A 12,753-nucleotide genomic window follows, 5' to 3' on the forward strand; every position below is an offset into this window, starting at 1 on the left:
TTAATTCAAAACCTTCTTGTTTAATAAATAATTAATAAGCTATTTGAAAATTTTGTATGAAATATCTTAAAATTTAAGAATTAATAAAATTTTTACGTACGCAACTTTATTGTTTGTGTAATAAGTGGATTTTTGTAGTCTTCTTCAGATTTTTGGGGGCTCATATCGTGTACTTATAAATATGGTGTATTCAGAAAACAGTATTATTTCGCAGTAAGTACCAGCTGTCGCGTCGGTCTGCAAAAAGTAGTGAATATTCGAGGCTATCTTATGCCTAGTAGTACACCAGGCCCTTTAGCCAAGTACGTCTTCTTTGTAGCCTCTATATAGAATCGCAGATCAAAATATGTATGAAATTGACATTTAAAGCGTTCGATCAAATAAAGTCGACATTCGACTCATGACATACAATTCCATATATTTTGATTAAGAGGGCGACTAACCCAAAAAATCAAACATCGTCTTTCTCTCTTCACACTCACGCCCGTCTTTCATATGCCAGTTGAAAAAGGACGACGCGGATTCATCGCCAAATTAGTTTTTTCTCAATAACTCGATAAATATACAACATTTTAAAAATCCGCTAGGTCGATCTCTCAATGATAGAATTTTATACAATGTGTTAAAATATTAACTTAGTTCAATGCACGGTTATGGCAATAAATGAAAAATTCGTGAAAATTAGATGCATCTTTGTGATTTTTTTCTATCGAGAAAATTTTAAGATATCGTGTTTTTGCTCTGATCAAATTCTCGCAAATATAATGTAGTAGGTATCTAATTTTAGAAAATGAAACAATTCGGGGATTATTTTTAAGTATGAAAATGAATTATAAAATCGACACTTTGAGGTATAGTCGCCCCCTTAACGATTCTATGAAGAAGCGATAAATAAAACGTCTTCGCAAGGGGCTCTCATTTCTCCATCTTCTTAGCTCTACACTTTACGTAGAGCTCTCCTAGTAAAATCGTGCCAAGAAATTCTATCTTGGGTTGTAGATTCAAGACAGCGGTACCTACACCAAATTTATTAGGAGAAATAAATTGTGATATTTTCCGTAAAACCTAGCCTGTACCCTGGATTAGCATTAAAACCTAGCCTGTACCCTGGATTAGCATAGGCTAGGTTTTTCTTAGCTAACTCCGTACTTCATTAAAATCGCTCCATCCGTTTAGATGTGAAGAAGTAATATCACTTACTAACTTTCACCTTTAAATAGTGTGATAAATAATAATAGTTAAAAAAACACGTTATTTTTTTAATATTTTTTTTTTATTTAAGCCAATAAAAATGCAATAATTTAAACAAATTATTGCATTTTCATTGGCTCTTAAATCTTAATACGTACCTACCTATCCAAAGTTTCGAATGAACCCATCAAGCCCCGCGCGAGCGCCGCCGGTGATCGCGACAACAACAATACAATTCTTGGCAACTCCGATCGAGGGAACTGGAGATAGGTAAAAGTCGTGCTCAAAAATTCCGTTACAAATACATACAGCCTAAGCTAATAACTTGTCCTCAGGACGCCGCAACATTTCAAGATGTCGACGAGCGCGTCCATCGAGCAGCAGCGCGACAAGACGCACAAGAGCAGTTTCGAGGAGTTGTTCCCCACCATCCTGGACACCGTCACCAAGCGGTCTAAGATCGCCGAGGTGCCGGAGGCCTCCGACTGGATCAGGAAGGTGAGTGACCTGATCCCCCGTCGGCAGCAGCGCGACAACACAAGAGCAGCTTCGAGGAGTTGTTCCCCACCATCCTGGACACCGTCACCAAGCGGTCCGAGATGGCCGACGTGTCGGAGGCCTCCGACTGGATCAGGAAGGTGAGTGACCTGATCCCCCGTCGGCAGCAGCGCGACAGCACAAGAGCAGCTTCGAGGAGTTGTTCCCCACCATCCTGGACACCGTCACCAAGCGGTCCAAGATGGCCGAGGTGTCGGAGGCCTCCGACTGGATCAGGAAGGTGAGTGACCTGATCCCCCGTCGGCAGCAGCGCGACAGCACAAGAGCAGCTTCGAGGAGTTGTTCCCCACCATCCTGGACACCGTCACCAAGCGGTCCAAGATGGCCGAGGTGCCGGAGGCCTCTGACTGGATCAGGAAGGTGAGTGACTTGATCCCCGTCAGCAGCAACGGGACGTGGCCGGGGTTAAAAGTATCCTATGTCCTTTCCCGAGTTTCAAAACAACTCCATACAAAATTTCAGCAAAATCGGTTCAGAAACAGACAAACAGATATTATATAATTTAAGGTACGTAGAGTATGTGTATATTGCAGAGCAATGACGTTTATTTATTACGACTTACGGCATAGCATGTTTAACTAATTACCACATCAGGGAAATGAGTAATTAGTTACTAAAAAGATATTGCTATTACCTCTATGGCTTTAACCCGTCAACTCCCAAACGGCACTCGGGTGCCGCATAACAATTGAAAATCTATTGTGTCTGCGATTCCCACGATCGAGGTATAAACTTCAATATAGTACGCACACCTGTGATATTATGCCATAACTCTTGGTATCATGGTTCTTTGTCTATAATATCAAGACCACATTAAGGCCCGTATAAATAGTCAGTACTTAAGATGCGATCCGGTCTCAAGACGCGGTTCGGCTCTGTGATTTGTGAGTGAGAAGACGACTCTCTGAGAGTCCAAATTTTGACAGCCAACCAATCACAGAGCCTGAACCGTGTCTTGAGACCGAAATGCATCTTGAGTACTGACTATTACGGGCCTAGAACTCAAAGAGCCAAGCGGTCGAAGGTCATTATGTAACTCTTCGATATTATTGCAATCTTGAAGAAACCGCTCGTGACCCCCTTTTAATGATCTTTAAAAGTCTCAACTCAAATTTAAAAGAAACCTGCAGATATATAATCAATACACTGGTCCAATCATTGGACCTTCCTTCTTCAATTACACCAAGCGATCCTCAATTTTTGAGCGGTCTATTGACTATACATCGCATTAACCTTGTATGTGCCGCAGCCTACAACTAAGAATTATAAGGCCCAATTTCACCAACGACTGTTAAAGTTAATGCTCGAATTAGTATCATATTACCTCTTTCGTTTTTCGTATGAATGAAAGAGAAGTCATGACATTTTAACAAGGCGTTAACAGTAACAGACGTTGGTGGAATTGGGCCTAAGACAGTGTAAAGGTCCTATCAAAGGTTAGATAACTCTAAACGAACTTTGAGGATTGTAGGAGGCTTATATGATAAGGTAAGCCGCTAAAGCGATTTTGATAGACTTTGGCATAGCGATGCTTTGAATTCCGAATAGATTATAGGATTGATGTCGAGCTCTCGCTTTGGTGTGATAAACAAATTTTAGCTCAACAAAGTTATTGGTAAAAAATTGTTGACAACACTAATCACATTATTTGTTTAATAATTTCAGGTGTTAGAATATAACTTGTTGGGTGGCAAGCTAGCTAGAGGTATCACCACAAGCATCGCCTACGAGACCCTGGCCGGAGACAACTTTACAGAGGAGAACTTGAAAATCAGCAGGGTGCTGGGATGGTGTATCGAAATGGTAAATACAGCCTTTTACAATAATTTTTACGTAAAATTATTGCAAGACGAGAATAATAACCTGAAAATTTTTCATGTAAAGTCAGACCAGCAATCTTACTACCTAAACTGATACGATTTTGATTTACAAAGTCTGATTAGTTTCAAATTGAGCCACAGTACGATCGTGCGCTAGTACAGCTTTCAGGAGTGGGAAAAACCGTTGAGATCGAATTAGTTCCTAATTGAGCCGCAGCACGAGTTTGCGCTAGTGTATAATATGTATGTCGGATGTAGTAAAAGCTGTTGAGATCGAGCTGATTCGATTCTGAGTCTGTCGGGAATAAGAGCCAGTCCTCACGGCGCATTGGATCAGCGTTGCGTCGACGCAGCGCTGCCATTTGACGCATAGCCGGCCACACGGGCGCTGCGTCATCGTGAACACTTTGGTTATTTGTATGTAAAACATCGCAACGGCAGCGCTGCATTGACGCAACGCTGATGCAACGCGCCGTGTAGACTGGCTCTAAGGCAGCTGTTTGAATCATAAACCTCTGTTACTCAGCAGTAGAGCGGCTATGCTGAGAATCAGAAGAATACATTCTTGTCTAATGTAAACTGTTTGTGTCGACTTTAAGTTCTGAATAAGACCAAAAACATATACAATACAATATTTAATTATTATATAACAATGCAATTCCAAAATAATTCGCACGGCGCACCGCAAATCGTATACTATGCGGTGCGTTTGACGCATATGACGCGTACGGCGGTGCTGACAAATGTGCTATCAGATTAACATGATTACGTTTAGTTGTTTTGTTTTGTGAATTTTTAAGAACATGAATAAGAGATTTTTTTTTACATTTACGGATTTTTTGGAGAGCACTTTTCTAATTACTCATTCCCAACGTTTTGGCTTTTCAATTCAAGCGCCGGTTATAGTCAGAAGTCAGAACATAGTAGGTATCTAAAGATGAGTATTGACGTAAGCCTAAGAAATAATTAAGGCACCTTATTGACATAAAATATTTGATCTCAATTAAGATTTAGACGTGAGTAATGCATATTAACAATAGAAACTAATAACTTTAATAATTTTGATTTAAATAATAATATGTAAATTTTTATTACGAGTATCAAAATAATAAATTTACTTTTAATTGGCATTAAGTGTTTTTTCGCGGTTTTTAATTATGGTAATTGTATTGCTATTAATTATAAATATCAATGATTATTATTTATTATAATTATTATTTACCTAATGCATAAGGTCTGATTTTGCATACATCTTCAAGCTTATAAGGTCCGATTTTGCATACATCTTCAAGCTTATAAGGATAAAATATTTTAATGCACAAGGAATATGACGTTGGAATAACTACAATAATTATATACATTATGAGTTATTATGAATTATTTTTACCCGTATATTATAATAATATTCACATACAAAGTTTTGACCCAGGTGCGTCATTACAACATCAATGGCCATAATTGTCAGATAGGTAGACAGACAGACAAAAACAGTTAATGAAATCGCCATTTCGTGACTATTAAGGGGTCTCCCCTCCCAAAGAGAATACAATCACTACGTGAGGAGACCACACCCTATATAAAAATATCCACAGCCGAAAAAGGAGAAGGTTATAAATTATAATATTATTATAATTTATAACCTTCTCCTTTTTGGAAGTCAGGTAAAAAACAAGGGTGCAGTTATGTAAGCTTGCACAGGGCGCAAAAAAGGCTATTAACGGCACTGCGTAGATGCATTTCTATATGGATTTGACAGATTCGCAAGACGTCTCACGCAATTGAAATCTCACCACGCCTCGTCGCGTTGCGCGTTGCGGTCTGAATTGACCCTAAAGCGACACAGGCGAGCGAGGCGACCTGTCACGGCTCGTATATTATTTGTACGAAATCGTATGATATAAGTCGCACTATGCGACAGCGACGCTACGCGACGCCAAACGTCAGTTCGATGGAACGTGAAGTGTCAAGTGTCGCGTCGCTGCCGCCTAATATGGCGTATTGCGGTCTCACCTTAAGATGCAACCATTGTTTTGATCTCCGATAAGAATATGAAAGACACAGAACTGTCATCTATCTCTTTCTACCGCAAGCTACTTTCTTTAAATGGACGGCTCCGACGACAGAAGTTTTGTCTTTGCTTCAATAATATTTTCAATTTCCTGCTGAAAGATTCCTATCGATTTATTAAAACATTTATTTCTAATCATAGACGACAAAGTACAATCTATCGAAAGAGTAGCTGAAATAAATTTTCTGTACCTACGACGTATAATAAATAATCAATTCAAATGTTTGATGAGGTTTTCATACTTTTTAAGTAATTTAAAATGTTCAGCGTAGATACTTTTTTTTTGACAAGCTGTAAACGACTCCATCACACCGACCGTTTATATCTATCTCTCTCTAACATATTCCTATCTCTTTCCAGCTCCACGCATACTTCCTCATCATGGACGACATAATGGACGGATCCAGCAAGCGGCGCGGGCTGCCCTGCTGGTATACTCTGCCCCATGTTGGAGTGACAGCTATCAATGACTCCATAATGGTCCAAGCGTGCATCTTCGAGACGATGAAGATGTACGCTTCACATCTACCCCTGTACTCTCAGATGGTGGATTTGATGAATGAGGTGGGCATAGTTGCATTGGGGCCATAAAGTATGTCACACCTAAAGGGAGGGGGTCGACAAAGTGTGACAAAAAGAGGGGAGGGGTCCTAAATTTTGGGACATTAAGTTTTATATTAAGTAAATTGAATAGCGTTTATAATATTGAGGTGGTTTTAATTTTTAGACCTTACACTAGCATCATGAATGTGACCATCTGTGACAAAGGGGTCTAAAAATCATGAAAATCGTGTGACGTATTTTATGGATGGTCCCTTTGGGACTGGATGGGAACCCCAGAATATGCCAATCCTAGAAATTGATCCTAGAGTGGAGCTTGTAGTTTAGCTTTATTTATTTATTTAGCGTTTTGAACAACTACGGGAAAAATCCTATGTTTTAATTTAGACCTTTAACTTACCTGAGAGTAACAAGTCTGGTCGTTACTCGCTGAGCAAATATAAAATTGATATAGTTGTTTCTGTCAATCATGAACAAAAACTCTAATGACTTAGGTTACTCGCTCTGTTTCTCATCAGTTTAGTCCATCAATCTGGTAAGATTGACGCGAAACTGAACGTCTAACCAGTTGATTGGCAGACTGATCATTTCTTTAATATGTACTTTTTAGCCATCAATCTGACAAACTGAATGTGTAACTTACATCTAACGTTCTCTAATCACGTACCGCTAATTTTGAATCTCTATTTTTCAGTCTCTATTGTACACGACAATGGGACAACATTTAGACATAACCATGGCGCATCGCAACGTCAAAGACTACAGTCTGTACACTATGGACCGATACAGTAGTATCATAAAATACAAAACGTCCTACTACACTTACAAACTGCCTGTATGTTTGGGCTTGTATGTTGCGGGCATATCGGACCCAAATGTGCATAGACAGGCTGAAGAAATCTGCCTGCAGATCGGACATCTGTTTCAGATGCAGGTAAATACTATTTTTTTTTCAGGTAGAATGTACAAGGTTCGTTGTCTTTTGTTATCTAAAGTTTATGTGCCAGAGAAATAGAACTTTATATTGACGACCTTGTAATTTTTGTTAAAGAAGTATTTTTGGATGAAAAGAGAATCGAGTTTAAATCAGTTTAATATTCTATTAGCAAAGGGATATTATGTTGAGTGATGAGTTGATGACGCAGACCGCAGAATTAGCTTGCTTGTAAACGCTTGCAATGAATTCGACATGATATTACTCATGCTCGCAACTATGTTGGCTCAGAAATTACTTTATTGCGCAGTAACTCTTAATTTTTCCGTAGTGAAACTATCGCTAGACCCACAGTAGATCAAGATAGATACCGCACGTGTATGTACTTCGCGTGCTACAACAAAGCTCGTCTTTCGAAAGTCTGTTCTTTAATCTGCGCTCCACCGCTATCGGAATCTGACGTCAGTCGGATTGAAAACATGCCTAATTGTGTCGTATAGAGCTGTAATTCGAAAAGAAACGTTGGCCTAGATAATGGACTGTTTCTTGTCATCGGTACGTCACAGTAGGTAGGAAAAAAGTGGCACGCTCGTTTTCATACAAATGGAGCGACATGCGGTATATATCTTAATATGTTTCTGTGGCTAGACCTGTATCGAATATACACTGTGAATATGATTGAAATCGCTCGAGCCAGACTATTTGCTCATATTATCCACAATGACTTCCGTGGCTCATTTGGAGGGCTGTTGGTAGCTCAAGCCGGGGGCCGCGGGTTCGAATCCCGCCGACGGAACAAAAAGTTTTTCAAAAAAGTCCGTGGGTCTTGGATGTGTATTATATAATAAAAATCTTAAATATATGTATAGTATAAAAGTATTAAATATATTTCCGTTGTCTGGTACCTGTAACACAAGTCCTTCAGGTACTTAGTACGGGGCCAGACTGACGTGGTGTGAAGCGTCCATAGATATTATTATTATTATTATTATTTCAGGACGACTACATTGACTGCTACGGCGCTGAGCACGCGGGCAAAGACGGCACAGACATACAGGAGCGCAAATGTTCTTGGCTGGCCGTCACAGCTCTAAGCAAATGCAACGCCAAACAAAGAGTAGTCTTCGAATCTTGCTACGGAAGTTCAGAACCGGCTCACATAGAGCGTATTAAAAGATTGTATGAAGAACTAGAGTTGCCAGCAGCGTATAAACAGGAGGAAAAACAGAGGTACGATGAGGTGATAAGAAGTGTACAGAAGTTGGATCCCAGTGTGCTGTCCCCAGATTTGTTTATTAAACTCCTCAATATGACATACAAACGGAAGGTATGATTTTGTGGGTAGATATGTAGTTGTATAGATATAGTTATACTGTTTGTGTGAATGTAGCACAAAAGACTTAGGGCCTGTTTCAAACAACAAAACAACTGTTGACAAAGTCTCCATAATCTGCCTAAGAATAAGTTGTGGATAACCTATCCGGCACTTATTAGTAAGTGGTGAAACAGGCCCTTAAACTTACTAATAAAAAGATCTACATTGTATACACACGTTTTTACAATGTTTTGTCCTAGTCTGCGAAGCCACTTTTCTGGCATATTAGATAAGGACAAACATTGTAGAATTGTAATGTATGTATGAACAGTACATATATTTTTATTAGTAACAGGGTAAAATATATTGTAGTTAATAAAAATATATTTTATTTCTCAATAAAAACACTGCAATGACGTTAACATATTTGTTATTTAATTTAAAAAGATAATTAAACATAATTATCTTCACTTGGCGTGTAATAAAAATGTCAGATAATAATTATACCCACGTGTTATTTTTTTATTATTTAAATTAATATAATATCTTTATATTATAAATTACGTATTTACATTATTTATGATTGTTTCTGAGCAGCAAATTCTAAAATATTAGTTGTTTATTTCAGATTGTATTTAAAAAATACAAAGTCTTGTAATTTGTCAAAATTAATATTTAAGAATTACTTCCATGCCATATATTTCCATTGTATTGCAAATTGAATCTATATCTATATTCTATATAATATTATATAGCGGAAGAGTGAGTTTGTTTGTTTATTTGAACGCGCTAATCTCAGGAACTTCTTGTCCGATTTGAAAATTCTTTCAGTGTTAGATAGCCCATTTATCGAGGAAGGCCAAAGGCTATATTTTATCACGCTAAGACTAATAGGAGCAAATAAATAGAGAAAAAAATGGGGGAAATATTTTGAAAGAGCTTATCTCACGAACTACTGCAGCAATTTTTTTTTTTGAAGAAAGTGGATCACGTGGTAGGCTATTTTTGTGGACGAATTTGTCTGTGGAACATCTAATTTACGCGGGCGAAGCCGCGCGGAATGTCTAGTAAATGATAAAAAACAATGAAGCTATTAAAAACTGTTACCATAGCGGAGTATTTTAGAAACTAGTCACAAGACTTTTCACAAACTCATTGCAACATCTATAAAACGCGAGACAAGGACAGGTATATTAACCTGTCTCCCTTATGCTAATGTACCGATATACGATATAGTAGCGTATAATGGGACTACTTAAAAAATCGTAACGATTTTCAGCATATAAAGAGTAATCCATTTTTTATATTAAATCATAGCACCTGTTAAAAGCAAGGGTGAGACGCTATTTTATATACATCATATAAACACGGGTAGAAAGCACCGTCTAATTTTAATTTAAGTCTGTTCAGGTTTATTTTACGTTGGTGTGAGAGTGGTTCTTATTTCATAGGCATTAAGGTGGATAAAATAACTCTGAACGGACGATAGGTATAGGCTACGCACAATTTTAAAATACCTTGACTTGGAGAGGTCAATATTAACCAATATGCACATGTGTATAACATCAAATAATGTATAAATATCTGCCAATCACATGTCATTGTCAGTCATTGTCTGATCCCGATTCCCGATCTACCAATAACGACCCGTCTGATCACTAATCTACCAATAGCGAGTCCCCGCGCGCCCCGCTCACTCCTCGCCCCACCAAAGAGACCTAAAATCCTAAAAATCAAACAATTTTCGTTCCATTTTTAGCTATTTTAAAGTTGTGCGTAACGGGAAAAACATTGGGCTAAAATTACGGGTAAGTTATATATGGCTATTATATTCTTCATATATTTAGAAGGTGAAAATAAATCAATGTATTTTGTCACTAAAATTGGGTAAAAGTATGTTATTCGTTATGTTAGATAAGTTTTATATCTGGACTGAGAGATGTTTATGTTTTCTATAATAAAAGTTTTTATTATCAATTATTGATTATTTTATTCAGTTATTTGCAATTTCCAAATGATGGTATTATCCTAAAAAACAAAGATATAAAATCGCACTTTTTTACTGGTAAAGTTCGACCATTGAAGATGTTTATGTTATTTCATACACAGCTCCATATGACATTTGAGAATAGACAAAAATTGTAAAAGATGATCCGAGTCCAGTGTCAAAATTAATTTAGAATCTTGAGCAAGCAAGACAGATCAAATCGTGCTAAATACTGTATTAAACTATTACTTACCGTCATGATTTCTATCTACCTATATTTTTTTGTTACAAAAACGTACCTACCCTCCGTACGAATATAATTCAAGCACGTATTTCTCAAAATAGTGCGTGTAAGATGCGGACCTTTTAAAAAATATTGGTCGTTTTAATAAAAATCATTGTACTATCCATATTATATTCGAAAAATATAATGCTATACATGAAGTCGCTTTAAATCGTTAGTTTGTAATATATTCAAATCAACCGCATACATTCTTACCGAATAATACAAAAAACGCCACGACGTAACAAAATATTATAAATAAGGAACGACATTCATACTACTTATTTTATTCAAAACTGTTTTCTTGCAAAGTATATTCATAACAATAAAATTAAATTCTGAATTCAAGTTAAGTACTAGCGCAAAAACTAAAGAGCTGCGATATTTTGAAATATTAATTGTAGAAAAATGTTTTCTTCTGAGAAAACATAAAAAATCGACTTTCGTTTCCAGTTCACTTTGAGAACTCAGAAAGAAAAACGCATTATTTTGGGTGGATGTTAGTTTCTTATAAAATAAAATAAGTAGTATAAATACTGTACATTGTACAATTAAATAACATGGTTACGTTATATCCAAACTTTTTCAGGGTCGAAGATTAATAAATATACATATGTGAGTATTCATACAAAATTGATGACAGAAATTTACCATTTAAAACCTAGTAACTTTAATATCATGCCTAAAATAATTTCAAAAATTAAAAAAAAAACTTTAGGAAGTACTCCATACATATTACATATACATAATTCATAAAAAGATATTTAATAATACCTATTTCTTCCGGTAAATTTCATAACTAATTTATCACAAAATTATCTCTGTAGAATAATTTATGCAAAACACCATGATTTTAATTAAAAATTAGCATTTTATTGTTGTAAATCTACAGAGACACAAAAAAAGTTTAGATGCAACATGACATTATCTTTAGTACATTTGATGTGTAAAAGTAATCAAAATTTTTTAAATATTCGTAGCTGCTTTTGAAAAAAATTCTGTTGCGTTTACGCAGTGATGTATTTTGTGCGCGCTGAGGAAAAGAAGCTCTTTTCCCCCTTTTCTTCCTTATAGATCTTTTTCATATTTTTTTGTCTTTATCAAATTGCGTCAAAATCATAACAAAACAAAATCAGAACAAAAACATCAAATATTTACTCTTCGTTAATTTAGCTTAAAAAAAATTAACTCCCGATCTAAATTATTTCGTTACTTTTACACATAGAACCCACAAAGAAAATACCGGAATACAAAACTGCAAATCACACGCGTGTCCTCACACGAAATAAATCTATAGAATAAATACAACTAACGGTTAACGATAACATCCTCAACTTAAACACTCTACCATGACTTTACAGTTTACACGGCCCACACTTTAGCGTCGCGTTCGTGTCGCACCTGAATTCCTCCTGCCATGCAGATGGTTTTAATAAAATATATTTGTAAAACTTACTAACAAAAATTTTGTGTTATGCTGCTATAACAACATCTTTTGTGAATTGTGATGAATAGGAAGGGCAAAATTAATAACAAGAAAAAGCGATAGCGCGATTTATTTAGCGTACAGCGCCATCTACGCACATAACGTGGAACTACTGATAAAGTAATTACACTGTTAAGAATACGTTATTAATTTTTAAGTATCGAGAATTTTGGTAGACGCTTCTTATTCGAGGGCTGTAGACCATGTAAACTTATGGCATAGGCACAGTGGAAATTACATAATATTATGTGCTAAATAATTTTGACTAGTAAGCACCAATTGACTAAAATATACATATGCTTACAAATTTATATACAAAATATCATGAGGCTAATAAAATTTAGCCAGTTACGCGGCTGTGCTAAACGAATATATGACACAGGAGTATATAAACGAAAATTTGAGCGAATCGCATGTCAGTACGAGGCCTTAAATTATAAAAAAAAAGGTAGCGCAAAAAATCTACCCTGAAGTTTAGTTCACTCTATATATAAATTATTGCGTGTATTTCAGAGTACAGAATAACTTTGCGCCCAACCTGTTTTGTTTC

At 36.5% G+C, this 12,753-nt stretch overlaps 1 protein-coding gene across 1 annotated transcript in view; it reads left to right on the top strand.

Annotated features, from left to right (window-relative positions):
• The window catches only part of LOC121737023, a 29,800-nt gene extending 21,178 nt beyond the window's left edge, over positions 1–8,622 (top strand). Inside the window, exons 7-11 of the mRNA XM_042128545.1 lie at positions 1,523–1,689; positions 3,415–3,552; positions 5,998–6,201; positions 6,893–7,132; positions 8,130–8,622. Coding sequence (XP_041984479.1) covers positions 1,523–1,689; positions 3,415–3,552; positions 5,998–6,201; positions 6,893–7,132; positions 8,130–8,465 — 1,085 coding nt within the window. The 3' untranslated portion in view covers positions 8,466–8,622. The remainder of the gene's footprint in view (positions 1–1,522; positions 1,690–3,414; positions 3,553–5,997; positions 6,202–6,892; positions 7,133–8,129) is intronic.
• The last annotated feature ends 4,131 nt before the right edge of the window (positions 8,623–12,753 follow it).

Source organism: Aricia agestis, chromosome 20, assembly GCF_905147365.1.
Source record: "Aricia agestis chromosome 20, ilAriAges1.1, whole genome shotgun sequence".
In the NCBI taxonomy this organism is placed as follows: domain Eukaryota; kingdom Metazoa; phylum Arthropoda; class Insecta; order Lepidoptera; family Lycaenidae; genus Aricia; species Aricia agestis.